Raw genomic sequence first — 27181 nt, forward strand, 5'->3', positions numbered from 1 at the left:
TCCTGATATTTGTTTTATTTGTTTGTTTAATTAGGCAAATATTGGCAGACACCGTTGTTAGGACAATATATGCCACGAGCAATAGTTCTGAAATATCCTCTGATTTGACGGTGATGTCAGGTGACTGCATGTCACAGCTATAGGCCTACCATTTAAACTTCGGATCTACACATTCATTCACATCAATACGAAAATAGAAACACTTTGACGTCTGCATTTAAGCATCCCAAGTACGTTATATACCACACAGAGACATAAATAATTGTAATTATTTTAAGATTAGATTGTTGCACCATGCAATAATTTTTCGCGGTGCCACTTAAGAACACGTTTGAAGATAAGAAAGAAGTCGAGTAAGAAAGAGAGGAAATGTGTAGGCTTAGATTTTGATGCAGTAGGCTACAGACTAAACCACATGTTGCTTTCTCTGCTTTTTACCTCATAGGCCAAATAAAAATTTACTTAGCAAAGATAATGTCAAACTATTCTGGCAACGTCTCGTTTCATAACTTGATTGCATTTTTGTCCGCTTTTCATCACATTATTATGACCATTAAATGTAGGCTATTTTGCACGCTAAAATCTGATTCATCACAGGTAAACACAATAAAGAATGGGAACGTAAATTGGATTATGTATTCTAAGTTGTAATTCCTCTGTATGTCCTGTTGGTGACCTCAGTGAGAAGTACTGTTAAGACGCTCTTAGCCGGTAACGAGTACTCTGGAGCACTCGTAGATCTACGAGTGTTTTCACGACGCTCTTAAGCTACGATGGTTTCTGGAAACAGTCGGCAAATCTTAAGACATTCGTAAGAGGGACTTTACGACGCTCTTAGGCTTAAGATGCTTTCGGGGAAGTGGGCCCAGGGCCGGAGTGGGGCCACTTTTCAGCCCGGGAGTTTCAGGCCCAAGACCGGCCCATGTTTTCCATAGTGGCGGAAATTGGATTAATTAAACAACATTTCAGCTCTTACTATCCTGTAGTTTTTATTAGTACCATGGTTCAACAATGTGTAAAGGTTATATAATGATTCACTTAAATTGAGAGTTAACAAAAAATATTCCACTATGGGCCTACCACAAGTTAAGAAAGAAAGAAAGAAAGAAAGCCTTTGAAATGTAGTCTATCGCTTCCACAAAGAGGCATATTGAACTAATATTTAGGCTACATGTTTTTTGCATGGATAGGCTATATTGTTGTTTGGTGATTTAGCCTACTCCTTTACTACACCCTCTTCTGAACAAACAAGGTTCATCATGTAGAATAATTGCTCTTTCTTACAATAAATAACCTCTCTAGGCTACTTGTCCCTCATGGCCTCCTCTTCACTAATTTCTGGCTCATCATTTTCAGTGGTCGACTGGTTGATCTGCTGCTCGGCTACAATTTTTACCGCATAGGCCTACACAGATCAAGCTTCAGTTTTGTTATGCATACTGCAAAGTCTATGAAATGGATACAAAAGGCTAATATTTGAAGTAGCCTAATTGAATATGTTGCTTGCGAATAGCTTGACAACGCTAAACGTCTAATATTAGCCCAATAATTACACTGCTAATAATCATTGCCTATAGGCAATCTCTCTTTACCAATTGCCACTTTAGTCTGTAATCTGGAGCTTGGCACATTTAGCAGCATTCTACCTGGCCGTTTCAGTCCCTCCTGGCCTCTTTCTACCATCCATCCTTCCTGACGCTTACTGTATAGGCCGGCCTGGCTATCCGTAGGCTATCTGAGAAAACTTTTTGGAAAAGACGGGCTATGGACCCGCAATAGAGGGTGACAATTTTTCGGGACTCCCGCGGGTCACGGTATTCCCGCGGGTTTCCCGCAGTACGGGAGTAAATTTCACTGTTGGTAACGATTGGGACGGGACAGGAAATAATAAACGGGAGCTGGCGGGAAGCCAAAAATTAGGCTATTAACTTAAAAAAATGACAATGCAGTTAGTGCGCCCAAAGACGTGAGACATTTCGTTTTAGAAAAGATAACCAATTACAACCCACAATACGTTTGTTGTTGATTGGTAGCCTATCAGAGCAAGACAAGCAGCTGCCCTGTTCACAATCAATCAGCTTCAGATAGGCCCTAATATAAGGCAAATGGATGCAAAGAAACAGTTACAGGCGAAAGTGTCAGCAAAGGACAGCTCTATTCAATTGCACGAGCTGTCCGGGAAAGCGGATCTCGTTGTTTAATGTGTCATGCAATGTTGGGGCATGGCACCTCAACGATCGCATTCCTCAATATATTTAGTAAGGGATAATGTATAGAACGCCGGTCATTGTCGGGAGATAGGTCCCGACAGGGCGAACCGGACCCCGACGCGCAGCAAAACGACACAATAAACTCCCCACGATATGACTCTTTAGCCTACATAGCCTAGGCTATAGCCTATTTGTTACCGTTTCATCATGGCTTTTGCTGAGAAACAAATAGTTCGCAACAACACACGCTGAACTTGAATCAAACATTCTTTAGAACACAGCTGATCAACCGTCTGCTTTCACTTTTGAATAAAGTTCCAATCCTTGCGTAGTGATATGAAAGAATTGACTTAGAAGCACAAAGACCATTTTCCTTGACAGCGGTCTGTTATACTTAGCAACGGTCTGTTATTCAGAATTAGCAGACCGCCGAACGTTGGGAAGGCCCATTCAAGTGAATGGAGCATTCTGCAGCACAATGAAGAGCCGTGTAATAAGCCTATATATCGCATAACCTGGCGGAACGCAAAAAATAGTTTTGTTTACTCATAGCAACAACGTTGCTATGCTTCGCTGGTTTAACGTGATGAGAACGGTGCAAACTTAACTGATGGGATGAGATCTATGAAATGATTTAAGCATAGCCTACAGCAAAGTACTGTAAAATATGTAATTTTAATGTAGCCCAAAATGATCGGCTATTAAAGAAAAGTTAGACAAGGCTTTCTGCCCTACCAAAATGTAGCCTATGGTCACCGCACGGAACTGTAGCCTAACAGTCGGATAACTTTAGACATCAACATATATAGGGAGTGGGACGGGATTCGGGAGTCTTTCTCTCGGGATTTTGCGGGACAGAATTTTTTGGGGGGGGCTGTCACGTGATCGGGATATGACGGGAGTATTTGTGCGGGCTCGGGATGGGACGGGAGTGAAAATTGCTTCCCGTGTCACCCTCTAACCCGCAACCAACTCTTTTGGGGAGGGGAGAGCTCGCTCACATGGAGCCCATGCAACGGTGTCATGCACAGAATGCGGAACGTGTAGGCGATAGTCTACTTTAAGAGAAGATATACTAACGTGAAAAAGAACACTCGACCGGTCCAAAAGTGAAGCGGCCGACCGGGAATTCTCCCGATTCTCCCGAATACCCACCCGGTCCTGACATAAGTGTCATTCCTTTGGCTAAACCATACATAGCATAGGCTACCAGCTAACTTACAAGCAAACATTGATTCATTAGGAAGGAGATGACATAGCCTAATCTAGACAGTGTTTGCACATAACCCACCCAATATTTACGTCAGTCATTTGCTTATATTGTATTATAATTGTGGTTGCTAGGTGTATGTTATACACCTAGTTATGTACCAACCTATGTAATTATATTATATTTTATTATACAAGATTAGGCTACTGTTTCTATCCATTTTCTCCTATCCTTTCCTCTTTCTTATCTGGCACGAGAGATACAGTCAGTTCGTCATGCTTACGTCACTGTTGGGATATATACTGCAGCGCAGCCGTTGAAGTTATTTCTGAAATATTTCAACAAGTGAACCATAGCGAGTACTGTATCTCTGCTGTGCCTCGTTTTGCTGTTGAGACTTTAATACAATTCCTGAATCTTCTCGCCAGGTAGGCATCTGAACTCGTATTCCTTTCCTTTCAGTACTTTTTAAGTTCTTGGGTTAACCGTTATACTAGAATGAGTTATTTAGGAAAACTGGAGAAAGGACGTTGGCGCTGCTACAGTTGACAGCTCAACTTTTCTGGTAACGTTAAGTTAACGTTAACGATATTGTTATTAAGCTAGCCGACAGTCTAGCTAACCACGGTGTTGTTAACTCTAGACTGGTGAGAAATGTCTTCAATAAGTTAACGTTACCTTTGTAATAAATGTATGTCCACTCCTAAATAAGTTTAAGAGTATTTTTTTTTATCATTTGCTTGAAGTTTTTGTTTTTAATGGCAGTGTAAGTTACGGTTCACCTCTGCATGGTGTCCAATGTTAGTGATTCACATTCTAGTAGAAGCTAGGCATAGAAGCTAGTTCAACAAGAGTAAATCACACAGAGTAACTGTAGGATCTAACGGTGTGTTTCCACACAACGAAATTTCGCGTCGCTCTCATTGAGGTTGAATGGAGACGAAATTCGCCCTAGTTGGGCGAAATGAAAGCGAATCGCCGAGGCAGGCGAAACAAAGTTGGCCAAAGTTTAACTTTATTTAAATGAGGACCATTCGAGAACCAATCAGGTCCGCGTCTTTGTGTTTGGAGGCGGGAGTTACAAAAAAGTCTGACCAAGATGGCGGAGACTACCTGAGCTGTAACACGAAAATTTGTATGTGATTAAAATGTTTCTACACGAACATTGGCACTTGTATCAACACGAATTGTGGTTTATATGCCACACGAACTTAGTCAGAGCACATACACCACTAAATAGACCACTATATATGTTAGTTTAAGCACTCGATCTTTTTTAGCTAGCTGACAGGCGAAATGCTAGTATTTTAGGACATTGGCTTGCATTGTAAACCTAGCTAGACAGCTAGGCTACATGCTGCAACACAGGTATGAAATATATTATGTCTTATCGACCTTGTTGTTTCTATGAACATGAATTGTTGTTTATAGGCAACATCAACTTAGTCGAGGCATAAAGACCCCTGGATATCTTCATTAAGTACTTAAACGTTTGAATTAGCTGATTAGCCTAATTAGCTCGCTTGCCACCACTGGCTAGACACTGCAGTCAAAAGGTTAGCGGTTTCGCCGTCACGCCCCCGAGGCGAAATTTCGCTGGCCGAAAATCGCGAGGTGTTTCGCTGTGTGGAAACACACCGTTATGCCTGATGTGCCTCGTTATTTAATCTTCTCGCCAGGCTTTGAGTAGTTAGCTGGAGGGCAGCTGCTAGATCCGCTGATTTTACGTCTGGTGCCCAACGACCCTCCTGCTTTGCTCGAGTCTGTGGGGATCCAACGGCTGCTTTCGCCAACGGCTTGTGTGTCTGCCGCTCGAGCCCCGACTCTATTTGAACGATTTGGTGTTAACATTCCATTGTAACGGTAATTGCTTTGTTACCTTCGTCAAGCCCACGTACAACTCCACTGTACACTTTGGGAGTATTTGCAAACGTTTGCCAAAAACTTATTTGCAAGTGTTCGCCTGCGAATTTCAACCAACGCACCTCTCGGTTCTCAATACAGACAGTGTATAATGTTAGCGGCTACAGAGAGGGAGGGGTTTACAGGGGTTTGCAACAGGATATTGCATTAATCCAATTTAATTAATCCTAACCAAATAACATGGACGATATATTCCGTTTCAATGTGTAAGAATTAAGAAAAATATAAAATGTATTAAGAAAAGAGAGAGAGATAGGGTATGATATTAAAATACCATTTCATTGAACAAGTCTTCCCTAAATCCTAAAATGTATAGGCCTTCATGAGCTCATATCACACAGCACCTGAGCAACTAACCTCTTTGTTAGATAAAGAAAATAGATTAATAAGAATAAATAAAACAATCAATACATATGCTAATTACAATGAATAAATAAATCATTATGAAACAAAATAGATAGCTTCAGCGACAACATCAATACTAAATCAGTGTGAGTGAATTATTTGACCAGCTGAACAGCCGCCGACCCGAGTATGGCGACAGTAGCCATCTGATCTGATGTTGTGTTCTTGATTTTTATTTATGTATCAGGGCACTGTGTAAACACTATATCTTCCATTTATTCATGTTATCTGTTGTTGTGTCCTTATGCAGGCTTGCTGACTGTAAACTCACATATAAATCTTGTGAGATGGTGGCTTCAGTTCTACAGTCACCAAACTCCCTACAAGAGCTGGACTTGAGTGACAATGACCTGGGGGATTCTGGAGCTCAGCTTCTCTCTAAGGGACTGTCCAGTTCCTACTGCAAAATACACACATTAAGGTGAGTGCAGGCATTTCTTTGTCTTAAAATTCCTCATTAGTTAGAAGAACCATGACGATATAAAAATAAACATTAACTGGTCAACCAAATGAAAAAGCAGCAATTAATATCCCACCTTGTTTATATCATTGTGCAGGTGTCATTCTACTTTTGAGCTTATTTGTGAGTCTTAAAATGTCTGTGAACTGATCAAATCTGTGTCATATTAGTTTATAATGAAGCAATATCGCACAAGTGAGAGTGGGGTTGGTAGCACATATCACCATGGGTTTTATTGGGCCTTGTGCTGCAGGTAATCACAGCCATGGAAATATCTGCTACCAATGGCACTCTGACTTGTACCATATTGCTTTCATACATCAACAGTTCTACTACCAACTAATCATGTTGGAAGACACCAAATTGCTTCTTATGTCCTTTATTTAGATTTTTTTTCCCCCATTCATCCTCCACCCTAAAGTAGTTCCAAATCGTCCAATTTGCAGAGCCTACTCGCTTGTCTATATGTCATTTGCTAAATTGAACATTCACCCTACTCTACTTACTCCATTTTCCCACTCAATAGCTGTCAAATGTGATGTTATGAAATCGCTACTATCTCGCTTTGAATGAATGGAATGTTCACATTGGACAATTCAGAGCAAAAAGCGTGTTTGAGTGGGGATGTCCTGAGATATCGCCACTCTAGGAATGTCTCTTGTCCAATCAATTAATAAATAGTTTATCCAGACATATCTGTTGTAAAATAAACAAATAACTTCAGATTTAAACAGTCACCAGTTGTATGCAGGTAAGAATGAAAAGGACCATCTCTCTCTTTCTCTCTCCCTCCCTTCCTCTCTCTCTTTCCCTCTCCCTCCCTCTCTCTCTCTCTCTTTCTCAGGCTCTCTGATTGTCTCATCTCAGAGAAGGGTTGTGGTGTTCTGGCTGCAGCTCTGACTTTAAACCATATAAAAGCGCTGGACTTGAGGCACAACACTCTTGGAGAATCAGGACTGAAGCTGTTATCTGCTAGACTGGAGGATCCCGTCTGTAAACTGGCGATACTTGAGTATGTTTGGACCGTGTGTAGTGGTCTATTTTCAAATATGTATTGTAATAGCTGCTTTACACTGACGTGTATTTGTTATCTCTTTGATGCAGCATCCAATAATGCAAATATTTAGAGGTGTGTTCACATTCACAATCGTAGCTGAATGTGTAGGAACTTTTACAAACAGTTTTCTGTTTTGTCTTGAGTTCTCCATGAACTTTTTTGAACACTCAGGGTGGGTTTCACCAACAAGGATTAAAATAATCTTTGGTGTAGGCCTAATCAAGGATTTGTAGATCCAGGTTTAAATTGAATTTGTTGCACCACTTAATTTTAAGCATGGTTTAACAAATCCACGATTAAAACCTTAACCTGTGATTAAAACCTCGACTGGTGGGTTGTACCAACAAGGATTACGTTTTAACCTGGATTAAATCAAGGTTTGTCCATTAAACCTAGTTTAAAGATAATCAGGTTGCTGCCATGTTAATTGTGCACTTGCAGTTTAAATGTAATCTTATTACAAATTCCTAGTTGAATCTGTACCTCCTTGAAAATTCCTCATCATAAAACTCCATAGGGTTGAGACGGTCTCTTATTTTCCTTTGTGGACTCGATTTTCGTCAATCCATCAAATATATGCAGCCATTTAAGACATTTAAAGCAAGTTTAAAATGAATCCCTAACTGAAATTTAAATCTGAGTTTAAAGCAGTTTAGCAACAGGATTAAAATGAAACCAGGTTTATGTTAACATTTAAACCAAAATTAGGATTTGGTTTAAATGTTTCAAGGATGGTTTAAACGTAAACCTAATTACCTTTAAACTAGGTTTAAAGTTTGGTGCAACCCGATTAATGGATAAAACTTAATCCTTGTTGGCGCAACTCACCCACAGTGGAGCTGGACGAAGAGTTACTGTTAATGTTATGGACCCTCAACACCATTTTTTCTTGTTTTACTCACAAACATTCATCACTATTTGACAAATGTAAAATTTGAACGCCTCTCAGATTCCATGCTGCGAGATTAACAGAAAAACAGGGAGCTGTTTATCTCCATGTTACAAGAAATACTAAAAAAAATACTTTTTTTCTTGTTGTCTGTCAGAGAGGCCATTAATTCTGTATATTGGGACCCCTATGAAGTAGATCAAATTTAACAAAGTTAAATGTCTATAAGGCCTATTATCACTGTGAGTAACCAGTAATGCAACAAACAATCATTAATTTAGGGTTCTCAACATGTGGTCTGTGACTCACAGGTGGGTTGTGAAGGTCTTGCTGGTGTTCCCTGACATATACATTAATGGAGTTTCACTGTTGGAAATTGCATTTGTTATTCAGAGGTAGCCCTCATGTTGCTCACTAACTCTAATCTAAGTGCAGGACAGACAGTGTTGGGGCTTTTTACATCATGATTGTCTCCTTCTGAGAACTAGTTGGACATTGTATGGTACATGTGTGTGACATTTTGTTTTTCTTACAGAACTGGGGCTTCTGTAAGCAGAGCACGGCCACATTTGCTGAGATGTAAGTTTTTTTTGTTTTGTTTATTCAGTATTTGTATATATATAGTATTTATATAGTATTATCATTCACATGCTTGAATGTGTGTGTGGGTATCTAATAGCAGTGTGTGTGACTGTGTTGCTAGGGTGAATAGGAGTGTGTGTGTGTGAGTGTGTCATGTTTTTATGCTTGAATGTGTGAATGGGTGTCTAATAGCAATTTGTGTATTTGTCTTGACATGATGCTTGGTTGTGTTGACATGGTGTGTGTGTGTGTGTTGGTAGGTTCAGTAGGGGTGTGTGTGTGTGTGTATGTGTGTGTGTGTGTGTGTTCTCATGTCCTCTTCTCTTGTCTTTCACATGTTTTAAGCATTAGATGTGTATGAGTGTCTAATAGCAATGTTGGTAAGGTGTGTAGGGGAGTGTGCATTTTGTTTGTGTTGACATTGTGTGTGTGTGTGTGTGGGGGTACTAGGGTGTGTGGGAGTGTGTATGTGTTGACACGGTGTGTGTGTGTGTTTGTGTTGACATGGTGTGTGTGTGTGTGTGTAGGTAGGGTGTGTAGGAGTGTGTTTGTGTTGACGTGGTGTGTGTGTGGTGTGTGTGTGTATTGGTGTGTGTTTGTTTGTGTTTACTGTGTGTGTTGGTAGGAGTGTGTGTCTTTTATTTGTGTTGAAATGGTGTCCGTGTGTGTGTTGGTAGGGTGTTTAGGAGTGTGTGTGTTTGTGTTGACATGGTGGGTGTGTGTGTGGGTACTAGGGTGCAAAGGAGTGTGTATGTGTTGACATGTGTGTGTATGTGTGTGTTGGTAGGGTGTGTAGGAGTGAGGGTGTTTTGTTATGTTGAGTGTGTGTGTGCGTGTGTGCGTGTTGACATGGTGTGTAGGAGTGTGTTGTGTGTGTGTGTGTGTTCTCATGTCTGTCTGTCACATGTTTTAGCATTAGGTGTGTATGGGTGTCTAATAGCAATGTTGGTAGGATGTGTAGGAGTGTGTGTGTTTTGTTTGTGTTGACATGGTGTGTGTGTTGGTAGGGTGTGTAGGAGTGTGTGTATTTTTGTTTGTGTTGACATGGTGTGTGTGTGTGTGTATGTGTATGTGTTGGTAGGGTGTGTAGGAGTGTTTGTGTTGACATGGTGTGTGTGTGTTGGTAGAGTGTGTAGGAGTGTGTGTGTGTTTTTGCTTGTGTTGACATGGTGTGTGTGTGTGTGTGTGTTTGAGTGTGTTAGTAGGGTGAGTAGGAGTGTGTGTATATGTATGTGTTGACAGGGTGTGTAGGAGTGTGTGTGTGTGTGTGTGTGTTTGTGTTGACATGGTGTGTGTGTGTAGGTAGGTAGGGTGTGTAGAAGTGTGTTTGTGTTGACATGGTGTGTGTGTGTGTGTAGGAGTGTGTTTGTGTTGACGTGTGTGTGTGTGTGTGTGTTCTCATGTTCTCTCCTCTTGTCTGCAGATGCCTGTGATCTCACACTGGACCCAAACACAGCACACAGAGAACTCTCTCTCTCTGAGGGGAACAGAAAGGTGACACATGTGTTAGAGGAGCTGCAGCCGTATCCTGATCACCCAGAGAGATTTGACTCCATGTGTCAGGTGTTGTGTAGAGAGGGTCTGACTGGACGCTGCTACTGGGAGGCTGAGTGGAGTGGAGATGTTGGAGATAATGGAGCTCTTATATCTGTGGCCTATAAAAGCATCGAGAGGAAAGGGACCAGTGATGACGTCATAATGGGACAGAATGCCAAGTCCTGGAGTCTGAGCTGCTCTAATCACAGTTACTCTGTCTGGCACAATAATAAACGCACTGACATACCTGCCCCCTCCTCCCGCTCCAGAACAGTAGGAGTTTACCTGGACTGGCCGGTCGGCACTCTGTCCTTCTACAGCGTCTCCACTAACACACTCACCCACCTGCACACGTTCCACTCCACATTCACTGAGCCCCTCTATCCAGGGTTTATGGTTTATGGTGAGGTGTCCCTGCACAAGATCACATGAGCTCGTCCTCCAACCAATACGTCCACATGTCACCCTTTCTCTTAACTCCCCCTCTCTTCTCTTCCCCTCCTTTCTCTTCTTCTCTTCCTCTCTCTTATCCCTTACTCTCTACCTCTCTCTTTCTGACCCTTCATTTTCTCTGTCTCCTCCCTTTTCCCTCTTCCACTCACTCTCTCTCCCTCACCCCCCTCCTCCCTTTCTCTTCTTATCTCTCTCTTTTTCATCCATCACCTGTTTGGGGCTGATCCATTTTCAGATTCATGTGTGTGTGTGTAAGAGATAAACTGTTGTCTATTTTGCAGACTTCATCATCACCCTCTTTCTACACTTTTCTCTTTCTCACTTCCCCCTCTTCTCTTCCTTCTCTCTTTCTGTATAAATGAGGCCATTTCACCAACTGCAAAATTAAAACACAAATTCATCAACACAAAACCCTCCGTAACATTCCGCAGTAGCCACGTAACCGTAGCAACATCCAACTTAAATTGCAACATTCCGCAGTAGCCATGTAACCGTAGCAACATTCATTCTCTGTGGCCCTGGCAGTTGAGCATGCTGCAGGAACACCAGAGTCACACACTCCTGTTCATACACATGTGTAATGCTGAGATGCTATTGAGATTATATTATAGTATTTATTTATATTCATTGGTGTTTATTATTGCCATTCTCCTTAATGTAGTCTTACCAACTTTTTAAATTGTTTACTGTTAAATTTTTACAAAATAAATTACAAAACTATTGTTGTGTTGTAATGTGTATGTCGTTTTGGACAAAAAATGCATCTGCTAAATACCATAACCATATTGATATTTATTCAATGTATAGGCTACTGTTTGGGTGATACTATAGAAATGCTGATGTTGATTTTTTCATATTTTGCGCTTTTCCTAAAATGAATGTGTGGATCATAAGAATGTTTCAGCAACAACATGATGTGTTCTGTTCTCCCTAAACTTTAGTTATTTGCTGAATTTCTTTGAAAATTATTTGCTGGTCTGGGGGTGTCAGTGTTTCTATATGTGTTCACACAGAACTATAAAACATGGTTGTTTTTCTGACTTGAAATATGTAAATAAAATGTGTTTCTGACTTTAAAATGTCTCTAAATAAAACATCTGAAAGGATGCGATGAACCTGTTGTCATTTCTTTGTTTCATTGTTTTCTGCCATAACAAAATATTATGAGTATGTGATCTCTTTCCTGTAGTTGGTCATGACATGCATTAACCACCAAGGTCATCTCTCCATTCAGTGCAACACTGTACCAGATGTGTACATTGCAGTAGTATAATAACTGATGTCACATTTCCATACTGTAGCCTGCAGGTACAGTAGATGCACAATCTTATATTTTTCTTAACATAAGATTAACCCTTAAAGGTGTAGGTTTTTGAACGTTCTAAGTTCCGCAACAATTGAAGGTTCTAAAATTCTATGTTGAATTCAATGAACCCAGATATTCTTTAGAACGTTCATTTCTCAACATTCCCGTCACACCGGTGTGACGGTACTCCTTTAAGGGTTAAAACAGTAAGATGATACTGTAGCCTGCAGGTAGATGAGTGAGGGCAGATGTGAGTTTGTCTCCAGAGAGACTCTTCAGCATTCAGCAACTAGTCTGGTCTGAAAGCACACGGCCACTTAGGGGATACGACTCCTTGGGGGCAGCATTGCTGGGGATAACAGTGCTCCTGCTGCAGGGAGCTGGAGAGGCCTAGCAGGCACACATGGGAGGGGATCCCATGGATGAGGGGGGAGGGGTGGGATTGCTCTCGGCGTTGTGGCCTAGGTTCTCTTCACACTGCTTACCGTACAAATACGGTTCTGATGGGGAACAGTGTTACCTCATGCAGCAACCAGGGGCATTGGTAGGTGATAAGGTTGCTGTGTTTCGGGTGTAGGGTAGTGGCACTATACTGGATGGTATATCGGTCAGAAATATAGGACGAATGAGAGATGGGTCTTAACTCTATTGTTCCAGCCTTGATATTCAGAATTGCCAATATAGTATAGGCTAAACACACAGTCTGAAATTATAAAAACAAAATATGACTTAGATTCTAATTACTTACAGTAATATTTCTGGAGCTCATTATACATAAATGCATCATTATTATGCTCATCAAGCTGAAATCGTAGGCTTGAAATACATACAATAACACTAATTGCCTTCCAGTTAAGAAGTAGAACGTTTGTTCGTGACTACAATTATTCCATGGTCAATGTCGCCATCTAGCGGCGTAAAACGGTACTGCGTAATGTCATTAACAGCTCATACAATGTCCTCCATTGCTACGTTCTTTCATCAAAAGTGACTTAGGCTACATGCCAATTTTATTTCAAGGGACTACACTGACTCCAGAGCAACTTTGACAGCCATATGTTTAATTATTATATGATTTAAAATCAATTTGCTCTCAACAAGGAAAAGCCTACTGTACATGAAACAGTTAAATGTACGTGAAGTTGCAAACATGAATAGGCCTACAAAATGAGGTGAACTACAGTGCACGCTGAGTTCAAAATTCTGAATCTGTCTTTTAAATATTCTACCTTGTGTCTAATATGTTTTGTTTTTAATTTTTCTACAATTATATTATGTACTTTTTAAACATTTTCTTTAGCTATTGCTCTTTAATTATTTTATTATATTACGTAGGCTAGCCTACACTATGTAGCAAGCCTGAAGTAGCAATCAAGCTATAATGTTAAGTTAATCTCATTACAACTCCACTTATATGATTTTTTTTAAAGGAGTCAATCTTCCCCTGCCTTTTCCTTTTGTGCATCCTAATATTGCCTGAGAAAAAGAGAAAGATTTATGTAGCATACAATGCTGCAAAGGGCTGCCAAATAAAATAAAAACACGGAAGTACTTGCACTAACAGATCTAGCTAGTTAAATGCAAATGCCACACTGGATAGTATGGCTATAACTTCTGCTTAGCTTGTTCACATGGTTGATTGACCTTGTCTAGCATAGCATTCTCCATGATATTATGCAGGATTAGAATTACTAACAAACAAAATTGTATCAGTCAGTCAGTAAATTTTGGTTTACTAATTTAGCATAATGCAGTAACAATTATCATTTCAATTCTACCTCAGACGTTTACTAATGCAGACCCAAGCAGCAGCACAGGTATAGCCTTGAAAGACGCACACTTTGAATTTGATCAGAGCGACTCTGCTAACTAAATTTGATGTGATTGGCTGGAATGACCATTCAATCAAATCAAAAGACCTATTTGTGTCTCTCTGTGTGTGCATTATGGTAGATACGGTTCCAAAGCTTAGCATTTATTTACATAATTTACTTTAGTTCTTATCTGACAAAAAGTGGGGGAATAGAATGGTGTTTCAGCAAAAGTGTGTATAACACCCACGCTTGCTACGCCCCTGCGTCTAGTGGCAGCTTGATCAGTGCAGCACTCCACCAATCAGGCCTTTATGGTACAGTGGACAGATGGAAGCCATTTGTTTTTGCTGGGTTTCCCAAAAAGCACCTGAATGACTCAGACCATGAGAAGTAAAATCATCTGATCTGATGAAACGAAGACTGAACTATTTGGCCACAATTCCCAACGGTGTGGAAGAAACCAGGCACAGAGTTGCACTGATGTTTGTCCTTCTTTACGCTTCTCTCATCTTCCCAAAGGAACCCTGGATCTCATTCATAGTGACCATCGGGTCCTTGGTTACTCGTTTGACCAAGGCCCTTCGTCCCGGGTTACTCAGTTTGGCTGAGCGGCCAGATCTAGGAAGGCCGTTGGTTGTTCCAAACTTTTCCATTTGAGAATGATGGAGGCTATCGTGCTCTGCGAAAAAAAAGGTTTTTTTTAAAAAAAAACACTCTCTGGGACCTGTTTTCAAAAAAGATTGTTTTTGGTCACCTAAAACTAGTGATGGGCAAATGAAGCTTTGGTGAACCACTAAACCACAGCAGTGTGAAGCTAGCAACACTAATGAAAAAAATCTAATATGGCTGCCACATGTAGATTTTTCAACATAAAAGTCCTTACCCAAACCAGTATATGTAACCAAAAATATTGGTTTGCTAAGGACTTTTATGTTGAAAAATGTATGTGTGGCGGCCATCTTTTTGCTTTTCATCTAGTGTCGCTAGGTTCACACTGCTGTGGTTCAGTGGTTCACCAAAGCTTCATTTGCCCATCACTACCTAAAACGCTGTCGTCGTGTGGAAGCAAGGCGTAAACAACTTTACCAGGATAAAAAAACGTAGAATGATCAAAAGTGTCTCAGGCAACTAAGAGTCCAGATCAACGAGCACAGGAGCGCCATCTACAGGAGATGCACAAAGTCACCAGAGGTTGTTATAGGCCAGTGCTTCTCAAACTGGGGGTCGCCAAACATATTGGAGGGGTCGCGAAAGGATTTGCAGTCTGGTGTAAAGGCATTTTTGTAAAGGTTTTTAGTCAAAGGCTACAATTGACATAATGCCTTTGATGTTGACATAACCTACCTATGAGAGAAGACATTTTCTGCCTCTACTTCCAATGCCCATCTCACAACATTTCGAAACAAACTCTGCCGGTTAGAAGGGGGTCACGGTGCCTCTTCGCATTTTTATTAACAAAAGCACAACATTTAAGCATTAGAACACAACGGACCGTGTCTGGCCCAGAACTTGAAGAGGCAGAACCAATCACTATATCCCCAGGGGGTCCGACCCCCCCCAACCACCAGTGTGCCCGGGGTTATACATAGCTGATTGACAGCCAGTCGCTACAATACAATAAAACTAAATTGCATTAACACAAAGTACAATGCGTGACGTCGTTAGGTAGGCATTCGGGGCTATATTTCTCTCCAATAAATATGTTCCAGTCAGATGTGTTCAAAAATTGTACAGCAACACACAACAACACAACGCATAAGCTAAACAAACAAACACCCACAAAATCAGTCAGCAGTCAATAATAATAAGGCGGGTCCTCCCTGTGGAGGCGACAGGCCAGGGGTATTGGTTGAAAAGGTTCTTCAGTCAAAAAAGACTCTTCTTTAGCATAAGGCCACACAGACACAATAATATGATTCTTCATATGATATGGTGAACCTCCTGAGACCCTGCGTCCTCGTATGAGGACATAACATTTAGGATTTGCAGGACTTTCTACTTCAATATTCTGAATGAATTTCTGTTGCCCTCATATCATGACAGTTATTTGTACCAGTTAGTGGTAATAAAAGCACATTACACTATATTGGGAGAAAACAAGATGGCGTCAATATCAACCTAAATGTATTATCAGTGGGCACATGACAATTGTCGTCATGGTGAAGTGCCATTATAATTTATGGGGTTGGAACTTGTTTATTCATGCTTATCAACAGTTCTAGTATGATATGGCAGACATTTTTCACATTTATTTTTCATTGTAACACATCAGGAAGCTTTTATCTTTTATGTCCTCATTTGAGGACATCGGGACTTAAAATGTGTGCCTCCAGATTGCTTCCACATAATAGACCTATGGTGCTAGTTCTAAAAGTTTAGCAGTTTTCAATACACACATGCACACACTCACACACTTTGCATTGTTTTTTGCATTTTGCACTGTTGTTTTCACACAGTTTTGTCAACTAAACTTAAAATTGATTTTTTTTAATTATATATTCCAATGAATATGCGCTCATTTTACTAAATCATCCGCTCCTTTTACTGAGTTGTGCACTCATTCTAGTACATAGTGTGCTCATTTTACTAAACTGTGAGCTCATTTGACAAAAATAGCTAATTTTGCTAAACCATGCTCTCATTGTACTAGACTGTGCACTGAATTTAGCAAATGATGTGCTCAGTTTTGTAAATAGTGTGCTCATTTCATTAAATTGTGGGCTCATTTAGCTAAATTGTACTTGCATTTAGCTAAATTACACACATTTTTAGTAAAGTGTTATGCTATTGAGATTATATTATAGTATTTATTTATATTCATTAGGCTATTGATTGAATTCACATTTGTTTATTATTGCCATTCTCCTTAATGTGGTCTTATCAACTTTTTAAATTGTAAACTGTTAAATTGAATGATTGTATTGTTGTTATGTGTGTCTGCCAAATACCATAGCCATATTGATATCTATTCAATGTATAGGCTACTGTTTGGGTGATACTATACAAATGCTGTTGATTTCTTCATATTCTGCGCTTTTACTAAAATGAATGTCTGGATTATAAGAATGTTTCAGCAACAACATGATGCATTCTGTTCTCTCTAAAGTTATTTGCTGAATTTCTTTGAAAATTATTTACCGGTCTGGGGGTGTCAGTGTTTCTATATGTGTTCACACAGAACTATAAAACATGTTTGTTTTTCTAACTTGAAATATGTAAATTAATTGTGTTTCTGACTTTAAAATGTCTACATAAAAATTCTGAAAGGACTTGTGATGAACCTGTGGTCATTTCTTTGTTTTCTGTTTTGTTTCATTGTTTTCTATGCCATAACAAAATATAAGTATGTGATCTTTTTTATGTAGTTGGTCATGACATGCATTAACCACCAAAGTCATCTCTCCATTCAGTGCAACACTGTACCAGATGAGTACATTGCAGTAGTATGATAACAGGTCACATTTCCATACTGTAGCCTGCAGGTATATTAGATGCACACAGCCATTTTTTTTATCTTGAGACACAGCCATTTTTTTAATCTTAAGATTCAAACAGTAAGATATCACTTTTTGCAGGTAGATGAGTGAGGGCAGATGTGAGTTTGTCTCCAGAGAGACTCTTCAGCATTCAGCAACTAGTCTGGTCTGAAAGCACACGGCCACTTAGGGGATGTGACTCCTTGGGGGCAGCATTGCTGGGGATAACAGTGCTCCTGCTGCAGGGAGCTGGAGAGGCCTAGCAGGCACACATGGGAGGGAATCCCATGGATGAGGGGGGAGGGGTGGGATTGCTCTCGGCGTTGTGGCCTAGGTTATACACCCGACAACTGTTCAGTATAACTATTGACATTCCTTGTGTAAGAACACTACAATCATGGGCGGATTATGAACTTTCAGGCCCCTGGGCCCAGATGTATTAAGGGCCCCCCACTTATTGTCGTATATGTGGGAGGGGGGGGTTTGGGGGTCCTCCCCCAGAAAATTTTAATTGTTTTGATGTGAAGATGATCACAGATCATCTTCATCTACTTAGCAGAGGGATGACACCTATGTTTGGATATTCATGGTTCAGGTTTATAATAATTAGGGGGAAGTTATTTGGCATGATGCACATTTTTTTGAACACTTTTTTTCCACCTTCCAGTTCTAGAGACACACAGATACTGGGGGCCACTATAGCATATATGATTGAACCAGATTCGCTCCAGGTTGACTAGGTCTACGAGCAATCAATAAAGTTGAATCTAATTCAGTTCAGATAGTTATGAAGCTATTGTCATATCAGATCATAGCCCAGTTAGTTATGAAGCAATTGTTATATCAGATCATAGCCCAGTTAGTTATGAAGTTATTGTTATATCAGATCATAGCCCAGTTAGTTATGAAGCTATTGTCATATCAGATCATAGCCCAGTTAGTTATGAATTAGTTATATCAGATCATAGCCCAGTTAGTTATGAAGCTATTGTTATATCAGAGCATAACCGAGTATAATATGCCACTTTTGCTTCCCGGAGCATGTCTCTTCGCAGCACGTGTGGCACTTGTGATGGTATATAGATATATAGCGGTATATCTATTCGTATACTCATTCTCATGTTTGTTTACACTCGCAGCCCCTACTTGGTGATGACCTGATGCTTCAGATGACCTGACATGGCTGACATGACAGTTCCTCTCTGTTCTACCATGAATCAATAAATAAAGAAAACTTAATAAATTTGTTAATACAATGACGTACTGACGTAACGGTGGGAGTTGGAAATGGAGTGGCACACTTGGCACCGTCTGAGGTGGCAGTGGAAAAGAACACTTTGCAGCGATTACTGAATGAGTTAGCCAAAGCAATTAGCCGCTGATTAACAAGGACAAGGTACAGAGAACCGACTGAGTGCCAGGATGGGGGAGAGAGTGAAAGAGAGAGAGAGAGAGAGAGAGAGAGAGAGAGAGAGAGAGAGAGAGAAAGAGAGAGAGAGAGAGGATAGGGTATATGTTTGTTTGAAAAGAACCGACAGCTCAGACTGAGAGAGAGAGAGAGAGAGAGAGAGAGGATTATCCTACCAGCCTGGGGTGTGTAACTGTGTAATTGTGTGACTCCTGATGTCACCCTCTCCTGGAGGTCAATAAGTCAATTTACCTGGAGACAGAGGCCACTTTGGCACGCACGCACACAAACACACACACACACACACACACACACACACACATTTATACACAATCGCAAACATTCTGCGGAGGTAGTTCTCCACGGACATACAGTGGAACTGGATGTGAGCTTGAACTGGGTGTGAGGTATCAATGCAGTTACCGTTCAAATTTAACTGTTCAAAGAAAACATGTTCACTATGAACGTTCGTCCCTGTTTGAAACATTTGAACGCACCTCTGAAGTCAACTCTCACCTCTCCTGTGTAACACACGTAGGTTCAGGCCAGCGTTTCATCAACAGCTTCACCGTGTAACCAGCCATGTGGAGACCTACAACACTGAAATAAAGGTGCTGTATAAACTAGGTATACTGGTTACATAAACATACATACATGACCCTATTGATATATTGATTGATATCCGTGTGCCGCCACAAATGAGTCTGTATGGGAAACACTGAGTCGTTCTCACTCTCTCTAGATCTTTTGGAATTTTGTAAAATAAGGTTTCAAATGAGTATTGTATACCAACTTATCTGTTCTTTGTGAGGAATAATGTATACAGTAGGTATGCATATTTAACGATATATTGCCTCATTTGCATATTTTATTTAATTTTTTAGGCAAAGTGTAATACAAAAAGTATTTATCTTCATATGAAGATTAAACTGGTAGAAATGTATGAAGATACTTATAAAGGGGGAAAAAAGTCCCATCACCTGTAGTGTGATAAGTGTCTCCTATTGTGGTCATTTTCACAACTTTCGTCTTAGAAAACTTAGAGCTGCAGTCAGTGATGTATGCGAATTCAGCCCATCCTCCAAACATGAACAGAAGAATAAAACCATAAACAAATATAAACAGAAGAATAAAACAATAAACAAACATTAACAGAAGAATAAAATCATAAACAAATATGAACAGAAGAATAAACAAATATGAACAGAAGAATAAAACCGTAAACAAATATGAACAGAAGAATAAACAAACATGAACAGAAGAATAAAACCGTAAACAAATATGAACAGAAGAATAAACAAATATGAACAGAAGAATAAAACCGTAAACAAATATGAACAGAAGAATAAACAAACATGAACAGAAGAATAAAACCGTAAACAAATATGAACAGAAGAATAAAACCGTAAACAAATATGAACAGAAGAATAAAACCATAAACAAACCAATATAAACAGAAGAATAAAAGAATGAAATAAAGAATAAAACAATGGAAATAGCCAGAACTCACTGACACAGTCACACTAGCCTGGACAAATCCAACCTCATTCACAAAGTGAATAGTCTGGTGACTCATGATTGGGATTCGGTTCCAACACTTGCATCACTACGCACATTACAATCATTGGTTCATTACCAATTAATGACATTGATTAGAGATTCCTAAAGTTACTTCCTACTTCACCTAAACTTTACAAACTGACAACAAGTCTACACAGTCTATGTGGGTCTACCTTTGCTGTAAATAAATGTCTGTATTTTTCAAACAGCATTTTTTGATGTTTGCAGGTGTTGCTGCTTCTATTTATCACAATAAGTTTTGTGTTTGTCTTCCCCTCTCATTGCTGATTGGCCTGACATTTTCCTTGTCTAAGGAAAACAGTTATGAACTATGCTGTTCCAGACTAGATCTCCCTGAAAGAAGATCTAGGTGGGTGGCGCTAGGCTACAGTCACATTGCCCTGTGGAAATGTTTTAATGGATTTTTTCACTCCATCTGAAAATTCTGCAGATGTCTATTGATTTATTACTGAGCTCTACAGTGGCGGTTCTAGACTCAATTACTCCCCGGGCGAGATCCCCCCGAGCGCCCCCCCCCCCCCCCAAAAAAAAAAAATCTTCTTTTTTTTTCAAACAGTCATTTTTTTATTGAGACATTTTAAATGTCATTTTTAAAGCAACAACAGGCAATTCTGCACAAACAAGCAGATGGCAAACAATGAGATGGCAAAATACTGCTTACAGCATTGCCAAATGACAATGAGGCAATTCTGCACAAAACCGTATTAGAACTTAAATAAATACACAATAGGCCTATATACATAAAAGTGGCTCATGGTGAAATTAGTTGTTGTGTTTGTTAAAACCGAATTATTATTTTATAGGCTAAGCATAGGTATCATTGCAAGATGGCTAACAAACGTAAAAGTTATACTAGGCTAGGCCCTATGAATTAACATTGACGTTAGCCCTTCACTCATGACATGATACTGTTATTATTAGGACATTACATACCTTTATCCTTTGCTCGTTTCTCCTCTTCTACTTTTCTTTTTTTTTGGAACTGGGCACCTGATGGCTTTGACCGCTTTCTGTCCATCGTGTTTGGCTCGACAGTCGACAGCAATCCACAAATTCCCATGATCCACTCGCGACCACAGTCAAGACCAAACCAATTCACCTGGGTGACCTCTTAATCGTTTTGTCACCTATTTTTATTAGCCATTTCACACAGTTAATTAAATGTGCAGGAATCATAGGTCTGCATTCATAACATTATGAGATGTGCGTTGTTTGGAAGAAAGTCAAGGTGTGACTGATTTTAGCCCACTAATAGACTGTTGTAGGCTACTATACAGTGGATCCCCATTCATCCCCCCTTTCCCGAGACCCAGAGGTGAACTGTCCCCCGCAAACCCCTCCCTTCGCCCCTTCCTCTGCACAGTGCAGTGCAGTAGGCCTACCTTCTGAGCAACAGGGGCGCCAATTCCCTAATTCCTCACACAAGTGATAATAGAAAATCGTTTTGCGACGTTTAGGCTATTATTCTTCTTCTTCTTCTTTTTTTTTTTTTTTAAGCGCTCGTGCCGCCCCCTACAAGATGCCGCCCCTAAACCGCCACTGGAGCTCTAACTTGAATAGTTGGCAAAGTGCAAAATCAATTAAAGAGAAGAGTGTCTCAATGAACTAAAGAAAGCACTGCTGTTTGACCCACTGATGTTTGCTCTTAGGATTTTGCTCATGATATACATTTATGAAGTATACATGATATACATTTTGACCGGTAGTGTATATATATATATATATATATATATATACACTACTGTCATGGTAGTGTATACTACTGGTCAAAAGTGTGCAACTGCAAAAGGGTTGATAATTGCAAAAGGGTTCTCGACTGTTGTAGAAAGAAATGGCTGAACTTCAATGCAATATCTACATTGCCCATTATCAGCAACCATTCATCCAATGTTCCAAAAGCACATACTGTTTACTAATCTGATATAATTCTCAAAGGCTAACCGAGAAAACATTGGAGAACCCTTTTGCAATGTAAGCACCAAATGTAATCTGAAAACTGCTGCCCTGATTTTAAAAACAATGCAACTGATGGAATGGAAATTTTCCAAGTCATGAGTCACTGCGCCTTCTATTCAAATCAGTGGCTCCGCTCCGAGGCGCGCGTGAAGATAGCTCGTTGTTTGCGTATGCAATAAAGACTTTACGAAATGACACCAAGTATCCACACGCAAACTCACACACACACGCACACACACGCTTGTTTAACCTCTAAGGCATTGAGCCGGTAGCCAGACCACACAGTCCACACTGCGGGGTCAGAGAGAGAGAGAGGCCCATTGACTGCGCTGCCCACAGGCCTAGTAGGTCTGGTCTCATTTGACAGCTCAAGAGCTCCCGTTAATAGCATTAGCCCGGTGCGTTTGAGATAACTACTAAAAGAAGCGGCGCTCGGCTGATCTGTTACGCGCGAGACCCACTGACGCACGGTAAGCTGATTAGTCTAATTTCGGGCCAGGTTTGACGTGCGAGTCCCCGAGTAGGAACGGCGAGGTTATAAATGCTGGAGGGAGACAGCGGTGTCAGTTACCGAAAAGGCAGCATATGGAACACCTTCGAAAGAAGAGTATTTGAACAGATTGTCACTCAGCACGTAGGCCAGAGAGATACAGGAGCACCCGCTGTTCCTGACAGGGCAGTTTCAACGCGTTCGTACTCACGGGAATAGACAACATATATTGCTCTTGCACCAGCTGTGGACGTACCACTGGCTACAGCGCAGCTGAGGAAGCGGCACCTCTGATAAGGAGTAGGCTACTTTGTGCAGAGGACAGAGGAGTGAGCGCGAGACACCGTCACCGACACACACAGAGATGGAGCCGGTCATGCAGACAGTGAACGGCCGCCAGGTGCAGTTGCCCCGGCGGACTCTGAAAGTCCCTTCTCCGCCTCGCGGCGCCTCGTCACACTTCGTCGGGAGCACCATCGTCGTGATGACGGGCTTCGCCGTGGCGACCCTGGCCATGAACTGTGGAAAGGCCATCCAAGAGCAACGGCTCAAACCCGAGGCCAGCTAGCGTACAGCTCTAACCAGACTCTGGATTTTAATACATTAGACTATAGGTATGGCTCCAACTGTTTCATATAGCCAAATCTCATCTATGCTATAGTATGTGATTGCTTCGATGACTGTGTGATGTACGTGTGATGGTAAGCCTACCAGCCTGTAGCCGGAAGACTATACAGGTTCCTGTTGTTGACATTCTGAGAGCCAACTAGACCAGAACAGAGCATGCCGTTCCACTCTGCGGAACAGGCAACAGCTGGGTTTCCAAAGTAACCAACGAAACCAGAGAGGAGTCAGTCATCATCGCGGCCCCCACCACCACCCCGCCCTCGACGAGCCTAGTCTGTCCGCGCGCGCGGCAGGTAGACGCACATAGGCTATTCATAGCGCCATTAATAATCAGAACATGCAGGACAGAATGTTCTTCTCCCGGGGATTAGACCAGCTGAGGTCGGCAGGACACAACACAAGCCGAGGTGAGGGCAGACAGCAACTCACTAACCTACAGCCCGTGGGTGATGACCTGTACACCACTGACGCTCCTCTCAATGCTCTGAAATATCTGCCTCAGAATTGGACACTGTGTACCTACAACGTCTGGAGTGTGAATCCTCTCGGATGCCTGCTTGGTTCAGTATGTCTAGTCAGAATTGAGGAGGTAGCAGAATCCGTTTGTATGTGTCATGGCAATCTGAACATTTCTGTGAAGAGCAAGAAAATATGTTGTGTTTAAGTCTAAAAAGGTCTACCTCTTACATTTTAACCACCGTCAGTAGCCTATCTCTAAATAATATTTTTTTATAACACATGTGTGGTAATCTATAGTAATAGAAACTCATTTCGAGTAGCAGATTCATAAAGACTAAGTTAGTGAGCACTTTGAATGGTGGAATATCCATGGTGGATTGTGCACTTTACGGTTGGGGGAAATTTATTATGCCGGTAAATTGCTGCTATTTTTTTGTCACCAAGCGTTTTGCTTTGGTATTGTGTCATGTAGTGGTAATGGTATTGTCCAACAGTCTTAAGAGACTGTGTGTGTGTGGGAGGTGTTGGAGTTCTATTCTGACTCAAATTATATACATCACTGTGCAAACGTTTTAGGCATATTTGACACAAGGATGTGAAGATTATTTAACAACTAACAACATAAAGTGGAGCAAACCAACAATAGCAAAACCAATTTCATATTTTGTTTGTTTTCTTTTCAAAGAGGATGTTTGGGAATCTAAATGTGATATATAGGCCTGCATTCGACAAACTAATGGAAAACTTGAATCTAAATGTGATATATAGGCCTGCATTAAACAAACTAATGGAGAACTTCAATCTAAATGTGATATATAGGCCTGCATTCGACAAACTAATTGAGAACTTGAATCTAAATGTGATATATAGGCCTGCATTCGACAAACTAATGGAGAACTTGAATCTAAATGTGATATATAGGCCTGCAGGCCTGCATTCGACAAACTAATGGAGAACTTCAATCTAAATGTGATATATAGGCCTGCATTCGACACACTAATGGAGAACTTCAAGTTTGACAAAAGCCTAAAGCAAGATTTTCAATTTTGTTAAGTTTGACAAATGCCTATAACAAAAGTTTGTTAACCCTCCTGTTGTGTTTGCTGTGTGTCCGATTGACAATTATTTTCGCTCAAAAATATTGTTAACTTATTCTGACTACCATGAGGCTCCTTGACTTTGTTAACACAGGGCATCTGAACACACATACAATTTTTATAACAATTTGAGTCTTTTATTTAACTTTAGAACACCCATGTGTATTTCCGGTCAAAAATGACCGGCCATTAGAAATGAATGGGTGAGAAAATGATCAGTGTATAAAATTGTATACAATAATAATTGTAAATAATTTAAATAATTTTTAATTTTTAAAACAAACACAATAGGAGGGTTAAGTTTGACAAATGCCTAAATCCTTTGCACAGTAGGCCTATAGCCGAGTTTTAAAGTTTTCTTTGTGTGTGATGTCAGTGGCTGAGCAAACAGCTCCAAATCCTTTGGCAGAGACCCTGAGGGGGAAATAAAGTGCTTTTCAGATTTCCTGTGTAGTTGGCATCTTCTTTTCAGATTTCCTGTGTAGTTGGCATCTTCTTTTCAGATTTCCTGTACGTTGGCATCTCTTTCTTTGGTGACATAACTCTTAAAACAAATGTGTTGTCCTGATCTGGACACAGAGATGTGTTTAAAAACCTATTTGAATTGAAATGCAAGCTCAGTTCTGACAGTCTGGGAGTCCTGATCGTAAAGGGCTCTATTGTTTTTTGTTTTTTTTATATCAACCTTTTTTTCATGAAAGAGAAAGACAAAACCACATGACTGGAGGAACTACAATCACTCAACAGCACCTGTGCAGGGTGAGTTTGAAAACCCTGCTCTAGACCAGGGCTGCAGACACGGCACTACCTTCATGTGCCACAAGGTGGCAGTGTGACCCTAGACCCACCACAGTGTATGACAAGCAAGCAAGTGTTGCACTTAAGACTAAAGCATCCAGTAAAACATCAGTCCAAAACACTTTCTAAATCACTTACACAAAACAGATGACATAGCTTTTCACTGCATCCCTGCCCTGTAACTCACGTTCAGTGATCTTAAAATAAAAAGAGCACTGAAAAAAAAAACCCAGTCATCTTGTTGCTTTGACTGAGTTTTATAATGTATATGTAGATAGATAGATAGATAGATAGATAGATAGATAGATAGATAGATACTTTATTGATCCCCAGGGGAAATTCAAGTGTTATCAAGGAAATGTGTTATGCCGAGTTTACTATAGATGGTTTATATGAGGTGCACTATACATACTGTTTTCTTTTATTTTCTTCTCCTTAAGATGCTCTCTTTTTCTCCCATGCAGCTCAGCTCATCTGGTATACTACTACACACACTAGGTCACTACTACACACACTAGGTCACTACTACACACACTAGGTCACTACTACACACACTAGGTCACTACTACACACACTAGGTCACTACTACACACACTAGGTCACTACTACACACACTAGGTCCACTAACAGCTCATCTGGTACACTACTACACACACTAGGTCCACTAACAACTCATCTGGTACACTACTACACACACTAGGTCCACTAACAGCTCATCTGGTATACTACTACACACACTAGGTCCACTAACAACTCATCTGGTACACTACTACACACACTAGGTCCACTAACAACTCATCTGGTACACTACTACACACACTAGGTCACTACTACACACACTAGGTCACTACTACACACACTAGGTCACTACTACACACACTAGGTCACTACTACACACACTAGGTCACTACTACACACACTAGGTCACTACTACACACACTAGGTCCACTAACAGCTCATCTGGTATACTACTACACACACTAGGTCCACTAACAGCTCATCTGGTACACTACTACACACACTAGGTCCACTAACAACTCATCTGGTACACTACTACACACACTAGGTCCACTAACAGCTCATCTGGTATACTACTACACACACTAGGTCCACTAACAACTCATCTGGTACACTACTACACACACTAGGTCCACTAACAACTCATCTGGTACACTACTACACACACTAGGTCCACTAACAGCTCATCTGGTATACTACTACACACACTAGGTCCACTAACAGCTCATCTGGTACACTACTACACACACTAGGTCCACTACTACACACACTAGGTCCACTAACAACTCATCTGGTATACTACTACACACACTAGGTCCACTAACAACTCATCTGGTACACTACTACACACACTAGGTCACTACTACACACACTAGGTCCACTAACAACTCATCTGGCATACTACTACACACACTAGGTCCACTAA

At 40.6% G+C, this 27181-nt stretch overlaps 1 protein-coding gene across 1 annotated transcript; it reads left to right on the top strand.

Moving 5' to 3' along the window:
- Positions 1-5095: 5095 nt before the first annotated feature.
- On the top strand, positions 5096-10712 carry LOC143119793 (stonustoxin subunit beta-like). Its single transcript, XM_076281331.1, has 4 exons — positions 5096-6169; positions 7053-7220; positions 8690-8733; positions 10160-10712. Exons 1-4 carry the CDS (start codon positions 5970-5972, stop codon positions 10702-10704), a joined length of 957 nt encoding a protein of 318 aa, XP_076137446.1. The 5' UTR covers positions 5096-5969; the 3' UTR covers positions 10705-10712.
- The last annotated feature ends 16469 nt before the right edge of the window (positions 10713-27181 follow it).

Source organism: Alosa pseudoharengus, unplaced genomic scaffold (assembly GCF_046254945.1).
Source record: "Alosa pseudoharengus isolate Yale_2024_CS ecotype anadromous, Long Island Sound unplaced genomic scaffold, YU_APseudo_1.1 YU_APseudo_1.1_scf_1, whole genome shotgun sequence".
In the NCBI taxonomy this organism is placed as follows: domain Eukaryota; kingdom Metazoa; phylum Chordata; class Actinopteri; order Clupeiformes; family Clupeidae; genus Alosa; species Alosa pseudoharengus.